Here is a 20,721-nt window from a genome sequence, read left to right on the forward strand (position 1 = left end):
TTTTTTTTTTTTCATTCTGGAATAAAGACATTTGAAATCATAAATATCATTGAAAGAAAGAAAAAATTCGGGCTTCCCTGTAGATTTATGTCCTTCAAGCTAAAGTAAAACTGAAATAACAGAAGGGCTTTAATGCAACCATCGTTTGATTTTGGAAGCAGCACTGTGAGAACAGTAGCAATCTTCATAGTTTTAAGAATCCCTTGCGGGCTCAGTGCACAGTCCAAATTTCTAATGTTTTATTTCCTAAATGAGTGAATGTGGAATAAAAAGGTTATAAACTAGAAAAACTTCTGTCTCCTTAGAAAAGACATTCAGGATGCAACACTAAGCATCAGTAAAACCCTTCCTTTTTGAGTCAAGACTATGGTAGCATTCAGTGCAGTACTACTGCACTACAAGGTGGTCTTGAAAGTCTGTGTGCCTAAAGACAAGCCCTTCATGGGAGTGGAAACCAGGGAGGACTTTTCCATGCCAAAAGCAAACCCTGTGCCTAGGTACAAAGCTGGACCTGATGTAGGGATCAAACCCTCTACGGGTAAAATCCCGGAGAGAATTTAGCCTAGCTTCTGCTTGACAGGAAAGAAGCTACATGTTAGATTATAAACTTTACATCAAAGACTTCTTTATCCCTGTGTTCCTTCGCAGTGATTAGTGGGCTTGATTGCACTGGGGCCTGTGGGGTCTACAATAGTGCAAATAATGAATCATAAATAAACGACTTCCCAACCTTGCAAAAGGAAGCCAGGCAATTCGTTTATTTTAAATTGAGACTTCATCTTGGTGAAAAATGGTCCCCTCAGACTGGCTCGGCAGCTTCTGCAGCTGTCAGCTTGGTTTGCACCTTTAAAGAAAAAAAGGATCGGGCACAGGGAGTAAAAATGGAAACAGATTCAGATTGTTCAATTTCCTGTTTGTTTAAATTTGTCCTTCACGACATGCAGATTCATCAAACTCCGTTCCTGGTAACTACTTCATTAGATTAGTTTAGTTAGGTATTCAGAGGGATTTTTATCTTCTGACTCATAAAATTCCTGTATTCCCCTAAGAATTTCCTGTGTCTGACTGGAATTTTATGTCTTTGTACTTTTAGTTGGACTCTTTGAAGGAGTTGCTTTCTAAATGACTCTGCTGTTGAGGTCTCCCGAAAGTGTCTGAGGAGCCAATTCAGAGGCTGATTTCTGCTTTTCAAGAAAACACATCTATGCCAGCACTTCACATCTTAATGTTTTAATCAGTGATTTTCCTGGCTTTTTTAAACTCTTTCTTTCCTGACAGTATTTCCCCTGGCTGCCCATGCCCTTTCCAGGTGTCCACTTAAGAATATTTTTGTCCAATTCTGAAAATGCACCCCAGTGGCTCAGTTTTAGAGTGTAGCTTGCAAGCCTGTCCCATCAGGTTTTCATCACTCACTTGCTATAAAGCAGAGAGCTAAGGTTACGAGTATATTGGACCATTTAGCAGTTGATGAGAAATGCCTTTGTATATCCCTTCCCTGTCTTTTTTAGTCCTCTCGGAAGAGGGTGAAACCCAGGTTAGGCCGGAATTCCAGAGCCCTGGTGTGTTCTTTTTTGAAAGGCTCAGTGAGTTGAGGATGATGCTTTTTGACATGTGAGTTCCAGAAATTTATGGAGTGATTGTAGCGCAAACTGGCCTGCTTACACAAGAACTTCGTTGGTGTTTGTTTCCGTCCGTGCGTAGCATGATGGTGCCTAGCTGCCATCCGGTATTGGGGTCAGGCGGCACGTTTGAATGTCTTTGCGCAAGTGGACCTGATTTGGGAACCTGATGCAGTTTCACTGCAAGCTCAGATTTATTTGGCAAGGTGAAAGCTGTGAGGAAGCTTCACCACTCTGCTTTGGGAGATGAGGTATAACAGGCCAGGACTGGAAAAGGAAAAGAAGGAAAGGCAGGAGAAGGAAAGAATCTGCTGTTGCTCTTGTTGGAGCCTGCTGGTGTGCCCCAGCTGTTTTTGGTCTTGCCCTGTGTGAGCCAAGCAGGCTCACTGCTCACTGGCTGGTCTGCAGACCCGTACTGCAGTGTAGACCTGTGGCAGCAAAGCGGTGAGGGACGATTGTTACAGTCTGTTACAGACTATTACAGTCAATTTCTCAAAATTATAGTTTTGGCACTTCTTAATGAGTGCAGAGGTCTGTGCTTCTGAAGGGAAAAAATCATTACAGCAGGTTGCTGTATTCTTTATTCAGAGATCCAAACAGCAAGTTAATGATTTGATGTCAGGTTTTGAAGAGCTTTTTGTGGCAGGAAAGGGACAAACACAGTATATTGTATATCATTAGCTGTACACTGTGTAGGGGCATACTCTAACAGGAGTAACGTGGAGGGGAGCCAGACAGTATCATGGCACTGTTCGTTCCCAAAAGCTGGGTTGAAAAAGCAGAAAGAAATTGCTCACCAGTTCTATTTTTGCTACCATTCCATCCACGCATCTCTTCCAAATGGCAGTTTTACTGGAGGCTGAGCTCACAGATCTCCTGAAAGCACGGCTAGAAACCAGCTGGCAAGTGCACCCGTGCCGCGGGTACACTCACTGCACAGGCAGCAGGTGGAGACACGAACAAAGCTAACGCACTCTGGGATCGTCTACTGTGCAGCCTCGTTTGGTGGCACCGGCAGGGAACGAGTGGGCCCCCCCTGGGGCTGCCACCCCCAAGCCAGAGTGGGGAAGCCGGCTGGGGGCTGCTGGCAGCTGTCCAGCCCCGGGAGGATACATCTCCCCCTCAGAGTGGGGCTGCCTCAGTTTGCTGCTCCAGAATTGAGCCAGTGGGATATTTTTACATGGTGTTTTCTGACCTCTGCTTTCTTGGACAGTTCAAAACGGGGGGAATGGCAAGAACATCTTCACCAGCTGCTACACATCAGCTTTTTCCTCAAGAGATGATGGTCTGCGTGCATTTTCTTTGCTCTTCTTCCTTTTGCTCTTTCCGGCATAACACAGTCTATCTGATTTCAGCCAAAATAAAGCTCTTTCACTTGTCACATGTGGATGTGTGGGGAAGCTCTTTGGTGGAGCTGATCTGTGTATTTGATGATTTTTGTGACGCCACCAGGAACAGAAGTTTCTTTTTTTTTTCTCCTTATTTCCCAAGAATCTGTTGAATAGGTACACTGGATCCAACTGTGTGTAGCGACATGAAGAAAGCAGTTGCACTATAAACCACCTGAGTCTGATGGTAGCTGGGAGGGTGTCTATGGAGCAAATTTGAGTCACCAAAGCATTAATAACTGATAGGAAGTAATTCTCAGAAAGGACTTCAGTGTTTTCACTTGGAAGACAGACTCTTGTGTTGTCCTGAGTGTCCCAGCATCAGACACATCTGACGGCTGACCTGCGTATCAAACTCACTGTGTGGGGCCAGTGGCCTTGGTGTGACCCATATAAAGTGGCCTCATATAATCTGTGGCCATATGGGGCATTCTGAGCATGGACAACTTGTGCTGGTCTCTGTGTGAGCCATGAAGATGTCTGAGTCCTGGGACATCTGAAAGGCTCAGAGGAGAGAGAGAAAGGAGAGCCCAAGGAAGAAAAAATTTGTAGCACCATTCTGTATTATGGAAGAGATAATCCCAAAACTGTCCAGGAGCTGTCAATGTGCATTACAGAATGGAACATGCTGTATAATGGAGAAGCCAGGGAGAAATTTTCCCAAGTGCAGAATGTTTTCCTTGAGTTACCTGAGTGCATCTCTTGAAAGACCACCTTTCCACTCCAGCATCTTGCCTCTTCCAATCTTCTCCTGCACATTGGCTCATTTCCTTTTCGCTGATTCTCTCTAAAACTTCTCTTATTTCTCCTCTTGTTTATTGCATCATATTTCTTTTCCAAACCAATTATTCCTTTTAAAGTGTATTTTAGGGTAGTGTAAGAGAAAACAAGACCCTGAAGTGAGCTGGATGTTTATAAACCAGCATTATTTGTTTGAAAAAAACATGTAGTGAATGTAATTGACTTCCACTGTGACGGTCTGTCCTTTACTTCATTACAAATGCTCTTAGTTTAGGTTGAAAATGAATTCCATATCGTCATCATTGATATACAGTTGTGTTTGTTCTATTTTTTTATTATTATTATCCAAGCCAAAAATATAGTAGAATCTGTTAAAAAAATAAGATCAAGGATGCAATCATACAAGGAATAGTGTGGGCAAAATATGAGAGACCTATGTGTAGTTTGGTCCGTGCCCAGGTGGTTCCACAGGCATGTTGGGCTTCCCCCAGCACGGCATTAAGGAGAAGCACTCCTCATGAGGTTAGTTTCAAGCAGTTTGCCAGGCTGCTTCTTTCCTTTGTCTTTGTCATAGAGTATGTCTGTGAAAAGTTTTTCTTTGAAATCTTTCCTGAAAGAAAATACCAGGTTTAGTACAAAGGGCATGCTTTGCTTCAGGAATTGTGACAGAAAGCAAAGCAGAAGGTGAACATTATAATTTGAAATATGAACTTTTCAATTGCAGTAGTTTCAGTTTTCAGAATCAGAAATTTTCAGTTTCAGTTGAAGTTTTCCACAGATAAAAGAAAAAGGGTGTGTGGGGGTGTGTGTATACATGTATATTGTTTTTGTCAGGCTTTTCTGTGGAGAAAGGTCTTTATTTTCTAGTCAACATTATTACGTACCTCCTTTTGTTTGCACAAGAGGTTGTTAAAAAGATTTAAACCTCTCCCCAAGCCAACACTAACTCCGAACAAACTAACCCCACAAATCATTCCCTTTCTCTTCTTTTAGGACTTTATGCACCGCCTATTGCTGTTGCATCCTTTGGTGCAGCATGCAGGCATGCGTTGAACAGACCAGGCCTCAGCAGAGGGTATGGTCACACTCCCTGGGCCTGGGTGCAAGGTGGGCCATGGTGTGGTCAGTCCATATGTGGCTCCTGGGGGGAGGAAAGGACTTAGGGCTGGCTCCTCATGGGGCCTGGCTGGCCTGGAACTCCCTAGGCACGTCCCTGTGCTGGAAATGCATCTGTTGTAAGGGTGGGTTGATAATCTGTAATATAGGGCAAAGAGGAGGGGGCTGTTCCCCACCACCTCACGGTGCCATCAGAAGGATCCTACCCCACCTCTCGTTCAGTGACCAAAGCCCTTTGCGGCAGAGCTGGCATTTGTGGCTCCACTTTCACCCTGCTGCTCCATGCACCCTGAGCAGCCTTTGCCTGCTGCCAGCTGCCCCTCATCTCGGCCCAGACAAATATTTCCTTGCTGGCTGAGAGTATGATGTCCTTCCTCAGTTATTTGTGACTAAGTTCCCTTACCAAGGCATCTCATTCAGTATCTAAAGTAAACAGAAAAAAGGGGGCCTTTGTCTTTCTTTAGTATTTCATCAGTGTAATAACTCTTTGCCTTCTTTCAGAACTTTAGAACTGCACTGAGGGCCTGTTTGTCTTGCTGTATCGAGGAGGGCTTGTCTGCTGCAGCACACGCTGATATGGGCATGGTAGTCAGCAGAAGGAGTATCACTCCAAAAGGAAGACAATGAAGGCTGCAGCTTTTTTTCTTTTTCCTTTTTTCCTTTTTTTTTTTTTTCTCATTAAAACCAATTTTCTGTTAGAAATCAACTTCTGTCGTTACAGTTTTTCTATGTAACTGAGCTCTGGCCATTCTTCACAGACTTTATTTCCCAGACATGTGCAACAATGTGACAGGAAAATATTTCAGCAGGTCTAACAACAAATTGTGGATGTTCATTACTTGAAACACCCTGTGACAAATCTTTTAAATATGTACTTCATCTGCAACTGCTGCTCGTTTCAGTGCCGGATGCTGATTATTACTGAGTTGCATTTGTTCTGTGTTTTGTTGTTTTTTGTTGTTTTGTTGTTTTTTTTTTTTTACTTTCTCTGTGAACATACTCCATTAGGATTGTGATTTCTGTCAGATCATTTCTATTGGAAAGCTTGCCTTCTACACTATTATCCCGATTTACTTGTCTTGCTTGAAAGCTTCTGTTATTTTAGTGAATTGTGCCAATAACTCATAAGAATAGAGATTTCAAGATACTTTGTGATACATATATTTGTTGGAAGGAAAATAAAAACACTTATTGAAAGTTGAATGTTTTGGACTAAGGTTACTAGGTCAACAGTAAATTTTAGAAACTATTTGAGACATTTCTTAGTGGCATTTTAAAATTATAGCTTAAGGTTATGCTGCCTTACATGATTCTGCTTGGCTCCTTTGATGCTGAAGATCTACAACTGACTTATGTGTAAGATATATTTTTAAAAACATTACCCGTGATTTAAAGTAACAAGAGACACTGTTCAGATGACGGGAGAAAGCCATCCTTTGGGAGGAAGTGAGTTAGGTTCAGTAGTTTTGTTGAACCAGAACCAAGAAAGAAACGATTAGTAACTCAATCTTTGCAGGAAGACTTGAGGAAGATCCCAGCTTCTGCCTACCTGTTGATTTTAACAGCAGCCCAGATGCTGGAGATGTCAAAAGTGTTTTAGAGGAAGGCTCTAAAACAGCCAATTTGTATTTAGCAGTATTTTAGAAATCAGGGAGAGGATTAAGGAAGCAATTGTGGCAGTAGCTGTATTGTGATACAGTTATTAATTGCTGAAGTGAGCAGGCCCTATGTTTTCATTGCTCAAGAATCATCAGGGTCACTCTCATTCTGAAAAATTCAGATGTCAAATGACATTCTAGAAGTGAACTTTCAGCTTTTCCCTAACAATCACTTTGCCTGGATGGTGCTGGAAAGGACCCATGTTTTCTTTCTCATGAAATATGTATCCAATGTGCAGCCATTTGCTGATGAACATGAATGTTTCTGTGCCTGAATCTGTTTTTAGATACACTTGGGTAAATTAAATGGACCTCCACTCAAAGTAGTGTTACCTGACAGTAAAACATTTGTAAGTGTGTATATTTATTATGCATTCATCATCATGGAGATATTATGAAAAATGACCCAGCATATTATGAAAAATAACCCTGTATTTGCAGAGGCATTCTACATAAAGGAATATGTCACTTTGTAGTTCTGCATTAAACTTGTATGTGAGAAGTTACAGCTGTGGAGCTGTGGATGCCTGCGTCTTTCAGATTTAGTTTCAATAAATGTGTGAGAAAGAAAGTGAAGGCCCCTCAACTTTACAGCAGTTTCAAAGCAGAAGCTTTATTACCTCTTTTTTTTTTTTTCAGTCCTATATGCTTCATGTTTTTACACAGACATAGCTTTCTCAGTGAAGATAAATGATGATACTCTACCTTAAAAAGCCTTTGGGTTTTCATCAATCCGCATTAGGTTAAAAGGGAATCAGAATTCTAAAAATACAGCACATCAGAGAAACGAGGTATTTTTCAGGTCAAGGTCCCCTTTTCCATCTGGTGCCATTTGGTAGTTCTAACATCTTCCATCTCTCCCTACTTCTCCATCTGTAAATAACTCACTGAAGTAAATGCTTGGAATAATTACAAAAAAGAATGATAAAATGCAGGTTGAACTTTGGGTCTCTTTGGGTTCTAAAATGAAAAACATAACTACTGACATCACAGTTATTAAAAGACTGTGGAGGTCTCCAGTCAGCAGGTGTATGAAATGGGAATAATGTCAGAGCGCTAGATGCTTTAAGATACAATTGTACTGTTCAAAAAAAAAAATGTCAAAAGGAATATTAGTTCACGAGAGGGAGAAAAATAGCCTAGCAGGGCTGATTTTCAAAAGCAGCCTGCCATTTCGCTTCTGCAAGTAATTATAGGCTCATATTATAACACTTAGATGTCTAAGTGCTTGCATCCATTTATTAGGATGTTGGAGATCTAAGTACAGTAAAATGCATGCAAACGTGCAAAATTGGAAGGATGATTGAGATGCTTTTAAAATTGATCAGTCAATCAACAGCTAGACTGTTCCAAATGTTTACAGAACCAAATGTCTTTCTGAGGTCAGCATTGTCCTGGAGAAGCCAACGGGACAAAGGTGCTGTAGAATTTCCTGTGTTAATGTGAATGAGATGGTCTGCTCCGGCTGGGGCTTCATTCTTCTGCCAGGAGTACACAGGAGATGCTAAATGTTTGGCATATGGAATGCATTGCCACGACTTAGGCATGTCAGTTTAAGGACAAACTGCTCAGTTTGTCTGCTATCTGGACTGCCACATGATGGTTGCCCATGTTGTCATGATACTCACCTTGTGCCAGCTGCCCGTAATGTGCCCATCTTAGGTGGCTCATTGGTAGTACCAACTCAGTCAGGTATCTTGAATAAGTCTGACCATGAGAAAGATGCCTCTTTCAAACAATTTGAAACCCTATCACCAGGGCTGAAGAAGTGTCATTCATCATAGGCTACCAGAGCCAATACTTCTCTTCCTTCTTGTTCCTCACAAGCCAGCAGTGTGCCCTGGTGGCCAAGAAGGCCAATGGCATCCTGGCTTCTATCAGGAATGGTGTGGTGAGCAGGACTAGGGATGTCATCCTGCCCCTGTACTCGGCATTGGTGAGGCCTCATCTCCAGTACTGTGTTCAGTTTTGGGCACCTCAGTATAGAAAGGACGTGGAGGTACTGGAGTAGGACCAAAGAAGGGCAACGAGGCTAGTGAAGGTCTTGGAAAATCAGCCCTATGAGGAAAGGCTGAGGGAGCTGGGGCTGTTTAGTCTGGGGAAGAGGCGGCTGAGGAGAGACTTTATTACTCTCTTCCAGTATCTGAAAGGTGCTTACAGTGAGAGAGGGGTAGGTCTCTTCTCACTGATGACAGGTGACAAGACAAGGGGAAATGGCCTCAAGTTGCACCAAGGTAAGTTTAGGTTGGACGTTAGGAAACACTTCTTTACAGAAAGGGTGGTTAAACATTGGAATAGGCTCCCCAGGGAGGTGGTTGGGTCACCGTCCCTGGATGTGTTTAAGAGCCATTTGGATGTGGTGCTCAAAGATATGATTTAGCAGAGGGTTGTTAGAGTTAGGGTACTATGGTGAGGCTGCGGTTGGACTTGATGATCCTTGACGTCCCTTCCAACCTGAGTAATTCTATGATTCTATGATTCTCACTTCTGCTGCCCAAGGCAGTGTCACACAATTTCTGCTCTGAAGAAAATATTATTTGATGACGAGGTAAGAATGGCTGTCTACTCTTTGCCAGAACAAAGCCCATCATGAGGAATAAAATATTCAGTTTTGGTGAGATGGTGTAAGGTGAATTTTATGAATGCTGCACAGCTTTTATGAAACATTTGGGGAATGTACCAAAATGAGAAAGAATGGGATGTGACTTTATATGTGTGATGCCCTGTAGCATGAGATCTCTTCTATTACTCATGCAGGATAGAGTGGAAAAGATCTGTCAGTGATATTCAGTTTCCAAATGGTTTTCACTTAGGTACTGGACAGAATAAAACATCATTCCTTTATTTGGTGTATTTTAGGTCTAATAAAGCATACCTGCTATATCTGAATAACCGTTCATCTGCATGTCTGGCTTAACATACCAGAAACTGACCCTTAGAACATAATGGTCTGATTCCCGCATGAAGGGTCACTAGAATAAACACAAACACAACAGACTCTTGCTTTATATTGCCAGTATGATGTCAAATGATTGTGAAAGTAAGAATGATCCCAGTCTAAATATCTATAATTTGATAAGAATTGCTGACCATTCTAGTGTCATATGTTCCCTCAGACTAAACTTTACATTCCGGGATAAATGTATGCACAAAGCTGAGCTGTTCTTCGCAAGAGAAATTGGGCAAATGTCATTTGAAGTTGTTCACTCAGCTGGGAGATCCCCTCTCTGCTCCATCCTGTCTCCTGCAATTACCCTTTGCCCCTTTCCTCCTGCAGCTATTTCTTCCTGGCTGTCATGGTTTACCATCCTTCAAACAGCAGCACTCCTGCTCCTGCTGCCCATCAGATGTGCTGAGACAGATCTGACAGATGGTCGTAACCTGTAGACGTTTGGGACTAAGCACCACCATTTTAAAGGGTCTTCTTCACAGCTCCATCTCAACAGATCTAAGGATTACTGTTTCTCTTAGTAGAAGCAGAAGAGATTCAAAATTATCTCCTTCCAACCCATTCCTGCTTCAGTGCAGAAGTTTTCCCAGCCAAACAGCCAAACAGCCTTCAGGGGCAGGCCAGAGCGCTCCTGCACAGTCAGCAGCAGTCTAAAGTAGTGAGTCAGCCATGTTGCAGCCTTATAGTAGGAAGGAACAGGCACTGGGAAGGGAAGGAGTGGCTGACAGCAGCCAGTGGGATGGCAGGAAAAGTAGCTGGGAGCTTGCAAGGGCGATCCACTGCTGGGTCATTCAGCACTTACGAAGAAAGAGCGAGCATATGAAAAACCTACAGCGATCTAATTTGTTTTCCAATGTCACTGGGTATTGCCTGATGTACTGGCAAGCAGACTGCTTCCACAGCTTGTTCCTGGCAGCTTTTATAGTAGAAGAGATGGCCAGAGAAGGCTTAGCAAACTATCAAATAGGTTTTCCACTTTAGCTCTGAAGAGGGGAAATGGGACAGCAGAGGGGGACTGATTTTCCTGGTGAGATCAGCTCCGCAACTTGGTGAGCAGTTTGTTTGTTGTCTCATCAGGGTTGACTGGCAGAGTGTTTCACAGTGCCCTCAAGAACATTTCTGTCCCAAGGTTTGCCCAGGTTTCAGTCAGCCCTCGTGGAGTCACCAGTTTGTCCCAGTGCCTAGTGAGCCTGGTGCCTAAGCCGCAGTGGAGAAACAGCATGACTGAGAATTGAAGGTTTGCACCATGGTGGCACAGGCTGCTTCCTAGTCCCTGCCTCGGGGAACACATGTGGCAATGGTAGAGTGTTTGGAATACGTGTCATGTGTAGAATGAAGCTGAAGTTACTCCACTTGGGTCCAAAGGCTTCTTTAGGAGGAGCTTGACAATTTATATGGGTTTCAGATGACTTCATTTTTTAAAAGTGCATGGAATGTATCCAAAGCAAATAATTTTTTTCTGTGCTGAATGGGAAGACCAAAAGGAAAAGCCTGGAGAAAGAAGGATGGATGGTCTTTCTTTAATGTCAAAGCTGACATAAACACATCTCCTCCAAAGTCTTCTCACAAGATAATTTTCTCAGCAAGACACAGATTGCTTCAATCTCTGTGTAGCAGCCTTTGAAGCTTCCCCCTTGTTGCCGTTGTGGAGGAGGGAGGGTTGCCTTTGAGGATTTCTGCAGCACTGCGGTGTTCCTCCTCCAAACGCTTTCACACGATGAGATAGCTGGTTGCTCTAAGCAGTTCTGTCTTTGGAAATTCTCTGCCATCATATGAGGGCAAACTGAGAAGTAGCCAATGTCTGGTTTGCAAAATATTTAAATTTCAGTAACTAAAATGTTTCATTAAAAATATTCTGACCTGCTCTCTGTAAAACCTCAATTTTCATTAGACAGAGGCCAAGCTAAGGAGATGATGAATGATGTTGGAGAGGTGCCACTGATTAGGAGGCATCAATTTTTCTGTCAACAGGATAAGCCCTTCTGCAAAACTTGTCATATGTTTGTTCCTTTTCTGTTTGTGAAGGTATTTGTTTGGCAGGGCTATTTTGCATGAGGGGAAGAACTTATAAATTGTTTTTTTACGGTTGTCATTGCTGCATTGAGTTCCTGTCTTGTGGGATATTTTCCCTATTCAGATTTCTTGCACTTTGGTCTATCTGCTGTGTGCTACTCTCCCATCTGCAATACTTTTGGGGAAAAAAGAATGACTCTACTTCTGCAGTGAGTTCTGGGAGGGGAAACACTTGTGATTTTAGTAGGCTCCTGGGGAGCACAGGACTTGGGACCTGCAGTGCCTTCAGGCTGCAGGCTCAGGAATGCTGCTGTATATGTACAGAGGTTCCCAAAAGGGAGAGAGAAATGCATTTCTGAGCATTTTTTTCTTAAAATTGTATTACTACTTTGCTTGCATCCTAGTAAGTGTATTCTCTATTTAATGGCTTAAGATACAACTGAAGACATACAGTTTTCTTTCTGAGTTTACACGTTTTCCTTACCCACATTTAGATAGCTTCCACATCTTCTTTTACTGGATAGGAAATTCTACTTCTGTTACTCATGGAAAGCTGTATGCATCCTTTACTCATCTGCATGCAGTGATTCACAACTGCTGCTGTTTGTTAATAGCTTATTGCATTTTATGAAATCATCTGTAGCAAATGCTTAGCAGATACTAGAAGAACAAACAAGGAAGTTCCCTCTGCATGGGCATATGTTTAATACACAGAGAGCAAGAGTTATCTGTGTGTGTTGCAATATTTGGCAGGAGACTGAATGAGAGGGATGGTGGGATTTCAGATGGGCCCTGGTGGATGTTGACATGACCCTAAGGCCTATCAGGTCCTTATGTGGGAACTCAGCTTCAGGAAATGGTGCATATGATGACATTTTCCGAGGTGGTTGGCATCACTGCAGCCACATTCTGAAGAGCAGCACCTCTCACCATGTGAGAGGAAGTTCCAAAAGCTGAGAAGCGAGGGTGAGGAGACGGCTGTCCGGAGCCCCTGGTCCTCTCAAGAGCAGGGGTGGGGCCAGGAGTAGTGACATAACATGCAGAGAAGATCATTAAACAGGTTAAGGTTGGAAGCAGTCTGGCCATAGTAACCATGCCCTGGTTGAGTTTCTGATCTTGAGGAATATGGGCCTGGCAAAGAGTGGAGTCAGGATCCTGAACATCAGGAGAACAAAGTTCTGGCTGTTGAAGAAATTATTGGATGAGATCCCCTGGGAAACTGTCCTTAGGGACATAGGAACAGATCAGGAGAGTTAGAACTAGATTAACTTTCAGGTTCCTTCTAACCCAAGCCATTCTATGATTCTATGACTAGTTTTTGAGGGGTGGCTGAAAAGGTATACTTGATATGCATCTACTGGTATAGAATTGCTTTTCACTAGGGTTTTGTGTTGATGATGAGGCTGAATCTGGCTTACCTGACCACTTTCCTGTCTGAACTAAGTGACGTGTGAGAGTATCTGTAGAGATACAAGATGGACAGCTAGAGTCAGCTTAATAAAAATTTTGTATTTAGAGAAAAAAATTACAAAATACTTACATGGTTTGTGACCTAAAATCTCCATTTTGGTATTTCTAGGCTCTGGAATGAAGTAAACATTTTTCAAAGTGTGATTATATCTCTGCTTTTTTGAATGCCATCTTCTGCCACATATACACTATCTTTTCACACTTACGTTGTTCCTCTTTTCCAGGTTGGCCTTCCTTCTATGATGTGATCAGTCCCGATACAATTACTCTCACTGATGATTTTTCCTATGGGATGCATCGGATTGAAATATCCTGCAGTCAGGTTAGTTTATAGCACACAAAGACCATTCTGATGGCAAAGGCTGCAAAAATCATTACAACGTGCTGTATTTTCTCTAAGATTTGCAAACCTTTCAGTTCCATTAAATAGTAATCATTGTAAGAGAGCACAGTGGGCCGTAGGTATAATAGCTGGGTGGAATGACTGAAGGCACGAAGGGCTTGTTGAAATGCACATTGTTGTCTGGTGTGAGATTTAACAGAGCAGATGTAAATGGCCAGGCTTGGTGCTGAGTCTACAGAAATTGTCTTCCTGAAGAGGGTCCCTTCAAAGGAGCTTCTGCTCCTGGCCGACCTCCTCCACATGTGAGCAGCTGGGATGGAAGCTGGAAACAGTGGAGCAACTGCCCGTGTGCTGATTCCATCACTGCACATTACCGTGCAACAGTGCTAAGTGAGCCCCAGCACACATTCCCAGCACAGTCCATCCTGTCTGCCGTAATAATGAAGTCAGTAGTCATTCACATCATGCCCAAATTTTCCGTTATCTGTCTTGTTCTGCTTGCTCTCACCCTTTGTGCTGCTCTGCAAAGGGAACAGTGCAGTCATTGCCTAGCAGAGGCACTCGGCAGATGTACCCAGCAGCTTGCAGCACCGTGCCCCATGCACCCACTTTCCTCCTAAGAGAAGCAGGGCTTCCTTTGGGCCGTGAGAACTTGCTGTGCTTTTTTCAGACAGCAGTGCTGGTAGAGTAACTGATTTCAATGCTGATGATACACGTCCTTTTATGTTGATCAGTTCTCGTATATGAATGCTCAAAGAGAGTTTAGAAGTTTCCTGAAGAGAGGCAAGATCATCTTTATTTGGAGAATCCGCTAACTTCACTCTGGGTAGAGGGTCTGGCCCAATATATTTATGGCCAAATCAGCATATCTTGTGCACAGTTCTATAGTTTTTACATTAAAGTTATGGTTTAGGAGATCTGTTTAATGCTTTTGGAACATCCGTTTCCCTAAATTCCCTAGCAAGGTAGCAACAGGACTACAGGATGGGAGTCTCTCGCTTCATCAGTAATTACCGGAGTAATCAAAACTGTAACTTACTTTCTTCACCTCTCCTTAGGGCTGAACAGTGCTAAAATAAGCGTGCTGCCAGCTTGCTGAAAATGTGTCTGCTGACACCCTTCAGGAGATGGCCAGAGCTCCTGGGTTCACTGGAGCAAAGCCCAAGGCAGCCTGTGGTCAGGACATGGAATCTGGGAATGTCATTTGCCTGTTGCCAAACAAAACTAGCAGACCTGAGACCATCAGTATTAGCAGCAGTCACATACAGACGCCATAAACTTGGAGCAAAACCAAAAGCTAAATGTACAGCCTGAAGAAAAAAAATGCAACCAAAGTCGCTATATAATCCACTGGCAACATGTGATCAGTTCTGCCAGCTTCCTGGTGCAGTAACCCCACAGACGATCAAGTCACACAGGGAAATAGCTTGAAGAGTGGTAAACATCTTTGCAGCCACTGCTCAGCACAAGTTAATACCACCACACTGTGTATCCATAACAAAACCATTTCCTCTCCTCCTCAGAGCCGTCGGAATGTGAATCGCACGTGCAGCTGCAAAGAAAGGCACAACTTTACTGCAGCTTGGAAATGCACGGGATTGATATGGCAGGCCTTAGCAAAAGAGGAGGGAAGCACCCCAACCCTACACCCAAGCCCTTATTAATCTTTTGCAGATGAAAACGTAGTTGATTTTTCTTTCAAAGTCCTTTCACCTCTCTGAGAGAGTAAGAAACATCTTTTAATCTTCTCCGTAATAGAAAGCGTACAGTAGGGGAAAATGGCCGTAATATAAAGCAAAGACATCCGTCGGCTTATCCTAAAAATAACTTTTTGGAAATGTGTTACCTTGGATGTATTTAAAAGGTCAATTTTTAGTGGCAGGTGGAAGTTAATTGCAAATGCATTTGAGGAATAATGTAAATCTGTTTGCAGCTCTCTCTTCTTTCTCTTTCCTGCTTGAGAGTTCCTTCCCCCGAGGTCTCCCTTGCTGTTATTTGTACCTGTAAGAATCAATAAAGTTTTGTAGTTGCAGAAGAGTTGTTTGCACATTCCTAACTCAGAATGGGTTGCAGCAGCTGATTGCAAGCTGCTCTCTGCAACTCCTGGCAGCATATTAGAACCAGGAGGCTGGAGATCCAAGCATACTGACAGCTAGCAGCAGCCCCCCCTTTCCTGCTCCTAAACACATAGTTCAGATGCTTCACTCCAACCATGTCACCGTCCCAGTGCGTTCTGCCAAGGATATTTGAGCATAAGGCCACAACAGATGATTGTTGCTTCTGGGGAGGCTTTGCAGGCATACATGTACGCCCTAGAAAAATGGTCAGCACCTATTGTGCGTGGGGAGGACAGCAAAATCAATTCATTCTTTGTGCTCTCAGCTGAGGGCCAGCGGTTCTTATGCTGCGATACAAAGGGTTGAATTACATTTCTTTTCAGGGCAGATGAGTTATAGAGTCCTCTACAGAGAGAATTGCCACATAAATTTTTGGTGCGGGGTAATCTCAAAAGGTAACAAATTTTGTAGTAATCCAACCCTGGTGTGATTCTGCCAGCACAAAGAGGTGTAATGCGACTACCTTGAACTTGAGCACAGCTTTTCAGGTTTTCTGAGGAAAGCCTTTTTGATAGATTGTCTCCCTAGTCTATATGTTTGTGAGTATATTACTCCTGCATACTGTTTCTCTCTATGGTTTCTCTTCTTCTGTTTCTGTCCAATGGAGAGGGAATGATTTATCTTCAGGCAAACGTTAATCTGGAAAAGATCTGTTTAACACTTCTAGGCAGGAGGTTTTGAAGCATTCTTCCTCGAGATGATTTAATTAAGATGCTGAGCATTTAGAAAAATGCTCTCTCTGGGACACTAAGTTTCTTCAGATTTTTTTCTGAGGTATGGAACAGCTTTAATCAAAGTGAAATGCTTCATTGTGAGAGACTCCGCTTGTAGAAACTCCTCAGGTTTTCTGTCCAAGCTGACTTAAGAAGGGCCTCCAGCGTAAAGGAAAATGAAGTAAGGGCTGGAGAATGGAAGAAAAAGTTGCAAGACAGTGATCTTCCAGGAAAATGAGCTTTGTCTTCTGTAATACCTCTGCAACTTTTCTTTGCCTTTTCCTATTTTCTTGTTTTTTCTTCCATCATTGCAAAGTCCTGCTGGGCTACAGTGCTCCCTCTGCTTGTCAGTGGGAGCTGGGAATCTGCTCTGGGATGTGGAGGTTGGGGCTGCAGGTCCTGAGGATTTCTGTGGGCTGCCACTAACCAGAAGCACTTCTGTCTTTCCTAGCTGCTGTGAAAGCTTAAGTCTGCTGAGAGTATAACCTGAAGCCAAGACTCTACCTGCTTCTGCAGGCGTCCTTCTTACTGCTTTGATGAATTAAAAGCAGTAACAGCAGGAGCACATTAGCAGCACATTAACTGCAGGGTAGAAAGTTGCCATCACTAACTCATTCACCACTCAGAGTAATCAGTAGTGCCTCTCTGTATTTGGGATGCTGTGAATTAATTAAATGTTAAGAATAATTGGCGCTCCCTAATTTTTGCTGTCTGACTGTGAGCCTGCTAACAGCGCTGTGATCTCAGTTACATCATTCCAGCTCTCACTGAGATCAGCCATTGACTTGAAAGGCGAAGGCTCTTTAGGAAAGCAGCATGACTTTCCTGTTGAAGATAAATATTTCTCCAGTGCAACCTTTTATTTTTTTTTTTATTTCTCGTGGCAGACTGTAAAAATGAACTTGTGGAATTTAAGTGACTAATTATGAGAAGTTAATATTATCCTGATATGTTGTCAGCTGCAATGTGCGGGGATAGTAATCCTGGTTTTGAATGAGGACCAATTGGATCAACTTCAAAATGCTGTTCTTTTCTGAAAAGCCTGGGACTGTACCTTTCCCTCAGACAGGAGCAGTTGTGTTTACCCTAAATAACACTGCATGTGTCTGAAGCCAGTTCATATAGCACTGAAGTGTCAACGGACCATTTGTGGTTTCATATTCCTTTCAGAAAACAAATTTAGCATCATTCCTATTTATAAATTAACCCCAGCTAGAGAGTATTCATTGAGATATATTTTACATGTCTCCCCATGGGTGTCTTTCAGTCACCCGTCTCTATGTCCCGTGTGCTGCAGAAAGTAGTGTGGGATGAGTGGTGGTGGGTGAGCTCCATTCCCTCCATGGGAGGGGAGCAGAGGTGCACTCAAAAGGACCCCGAGGTTCAGCAAAATGGCAGACTGTAGAGATAAAAAGAATGAGTATCGGGACATCCTGCGAGGAGTGTCTTCATTGCTCCAGGTCCTTGCCAGGATCACCAGGGAGCTTAATGTTTCCTTATGAGGATTCAGCAGAGAGCAGCTTAGCTGGACACGTGCAGTGACATGACATGAAACACGCAGGAAGGTCGGGCTTTAAATCTCAGGCACTGGTGGTATCAGCAGATCATCTTCCTGGATAGCTCTCATCCATAAACATAGGTTGTGGATCCCGACTGCAAGGGCCACATGGGCACCAGTGTGCTTTCCTGGGAGCGGCACTGCGTAATGCTGCTGTGACGCCGTTGGGCTGTGCAGAATCCCAGTGATACTCTGTTGTGTTTTGTTTCAGTGCGGTGCACACCTCGGGCACATTTTTGATGATGGACCTCGTCCAACTGGCAAACGGTACTGCATAAACTCTGCTTCGTTATCCTTCAAACCTGCAGAGAAGAACAGCGCCGGGGAAGGCAGTGGTAGCACCCGTCCTGCCCAAACAGGCAAAGCTGAGCTGTAGGACATGGGAAACCCGCAGAGAGCTGCTCTCATCCCGCACAGCTCACAAGGCATGTTTTCTGAGTTGCCTGCTACCTTATATCCTAAGAATGTGTAAATGTATGAAAGCATTTTGCACCATCCTTTTTCTTCCGCTCCTTTCTGGAGCTGGGGCCTTGCCTGCCAGTGCATTTTACTATATAATTGGATTGAAAAATGCATTGACTGACTTCACAGGTTTTCTTCTTTTGTTTTCTTTTTCTTTTTTTTTTTTTTAGAGATTGCTTTGGGGAATCCTTAAATCAAGGGGCTTTGGCATTGCGAGTTAGGAGTTTCTTACTGTAGGTCTGAATAATGTTCCTTTTTGTGTGGGGGATGGGAATTGTGTTTATCTCCAGATTATAGGAAATTTCTGGGTATAAGAAATCCCGGATTCCCAGCACATCTCTGCTTTGTTCTGACTTGCGAGGCACGCGCCCTTGGTCATATGCATTCAGCCATCTCCGAGTTTCAGCCGCACCCTGCAAAGGCTTGTATTTATGGCTGTTCCTTCCCAACTAGAAGAGATGGGTAAGATGCACAGCCCATCCTTTGGCTAACTTACTGCCAAAATTTCAAGGGTGTGGTTAGAAAGGGTGTAAACATTGTCTCAGCATCTGTTTTCCCCTCTGGTATTCAAATAAAGGTTCTAACCAGTAAGGCTCACTTATGCAAGCTTCTAATGAGACTTGGTTTTGTGAGGCCTGAAATCCGAATTAAGGCTGAAATCTGCACGGGGCCATTCCATGGACGAGTGCAGAGATGAACCGGAGCACTGCTAGATCTTTATCTGGTCAGCTGCTTGACAGTAGGATTCGGAAACAGAACAATTTCTGCTGAAAGGGAGCTGAGGAATGCAGCAGGCACAGAGACATCTGAAGTGCCCTGTCTGACTGTGGCCTGGACACGTGCTGCCTGCAGGGCCACAGCCCTTGTTTTGTGCAATTGCGATGTAGGACATGAGTGCAGAGTTGGTTTAAGAAACCAATTGAAAAAAGACCTATCAAAGCTCCAGCAGTTTTCATGCAGCAAAATTTGCCATCCCATAAGGTGTTTTTCACAGCTGCTTTTAGATTTTATTGAATAAGTTTGCCTAGAATTGTGCATAATACTGTTTCTTAAGCTATAACATACAGCATTTGCTGACACCGCTTTGCCTTTAAGCGTTGAGAGACTTGATGAATACAGTATTCACTTTTATTAGCAAACCGTGTGACTAACATATTTGGATCCAGTTTTATTTCCAGGAGGAGCAAAACAACCACTGATTTTTATGGAAGCAGGATTGAGGTTTTTATGTCGGTGATAATAAACACATTTCCTAGAGTACGAACATACTTCTGTTAAAATACAGCAACTGTAAAAGCATGCAGAATGGCCAGAATTGCCAATACAAATAACAAATGCATGAAAAAAGCATACAGTACCTTAGCTTAGACTACATGCAAATCAGATGATAAATACTTAGAGCTGAAAGTGCAGTGAGCACCTACTCGCATGAGCATTCCCCCAGATGTCATACAAGGAATAGCTACTAACAACGCTGCTGCGGACTGACCTGTGCTGTTTCAAGGCAGTCAAGTTCCTCCTGGTCCCGTCGGTTTTTAGCAGTTTCTTAGAGAAGGGCTGCTCTGATCCCTCACTTTTATTTAAAGAAAAGTAGGTTTTCTCGACCACATTTTCTAACATAAACGTAAAAAAGGCAGCATCTATAAAAATGTGGTACGTAAATGTGGTTTAATTCCAGATTGCTGTTGGATTTAAGTGTTATCAAATTTCAGTCTATTTCTGCCTTATGTTAAAGAAATATATTGCTTGAACTTCAGTATGCAGTAATGTGTGCTGTCCTACAGGAGATTTATTTTTGCAGGATATGGAGTGCAATGAAATGAGTCAATATGGTGAGGTGTATGTGATCTCTGGGAGTTAGACCATTTAACATAGGAAATGCATTGTTCTCTCTTGTGTGCAAACTATACTACAGCACAGGGCAAGGCAAGACAGATTTCCTTTTATTGCTTTTAGAAGATGCTAGGAAGGGCTAGTGTTGAACCCTCCAAATTTGGTTCAGTCTGGTTATGATCATGCCAGAGGAAATTTGGGAATAGCACAATGTATAGAACAATAGGAGAATATTTCCGTATCTTTACATTTTGCACTGTCTAGATGCTTATGAAAACTAAATGCAAATTGTGTAGAAATAGCAAACTATATTTTATAATATCTCTATTGTTACTCAGATGTTTAAATAGCATACCTTAAAATACTGTGTCACACGTTATTTATATATACTATATATATAAATAATTGCACATGTTTTTATATATATATACGTACACAAACATATATCTATCCAAGTATAATTTTAGCTTCAGTACCTTTTTACTTAAAAGAGTTCAATACTTTTAAGAAATCAAATATACGTTTTTCAAATTCAATTTGTTTTCATATATTTGTTGTACACGAATATAAAATAAATCCCTTTATAAATAATCCCGCTCTCCTCCCTCATTTATTTGTTTTTGCTGCAGGTTTATGTGCCGCCTGCTACAGCCCAGGAGCTGCTCTTTCTTGCTGTGTCTGAACTGTAAATATTGTATGGCATCCCTTTGTCTCAGGCAGTCCATTGTTAGGGGCACAGG

At 42.7% G+C, this 20,721-nt stretch overlaps 1 protein-coding gene across 10 annotated transcripts in view; it reads left to right on the top strand.

Annotated features, from left to right (window-relative positions):
• Positions 1-19,963, top strand: part of MSRB3 (methionine sulfoxide reductase B3) — an 83,384-nt gene extending 63,421 nt beyond the window's left edge. For 6 of the 10 annotated variants that reach the window (XM_031553531.1, XM_031553522.1, XM_031553541.1 and 3 more), the window contains 2 exons: positions 13,180-13,277; positions 17,898-19,963. In XM_031553531.1, the coding sequence (XP_031409391.1) occupies positions 13,180-13,277; positions 17,898-18,062 (263 nt within the window). In that variant the 3' untranslated portion in view covers positions 18,063-19,963. The other 4 variants (XM_031553535.1, XM_031553537.1, XM_031553523.1 and 1 more) reach the window with 4 other exon arrangements.
• The last annotated feature ends 758 nt before the right edge of the window (positions 19,964-20,721 follow it).

The sequence above is a fragment of the Meleagris gallopavo genome, chromosome 1 (assembly GCF_000146605.3).
Source record: "Meleagris gallopavo isolate NT-WF06-2002-E0010 breed Aviagen turkey brand Nicholas breeding stock chromosome 1, Turkey_5.1, whole genome shotgun sequence".
NCBI classification, from domain to species: Eukaryota; Metazoa; Chordata; class Aves; order Galliformes; family Phasianidae; genus Meleagris; species Meleagris gallopavo.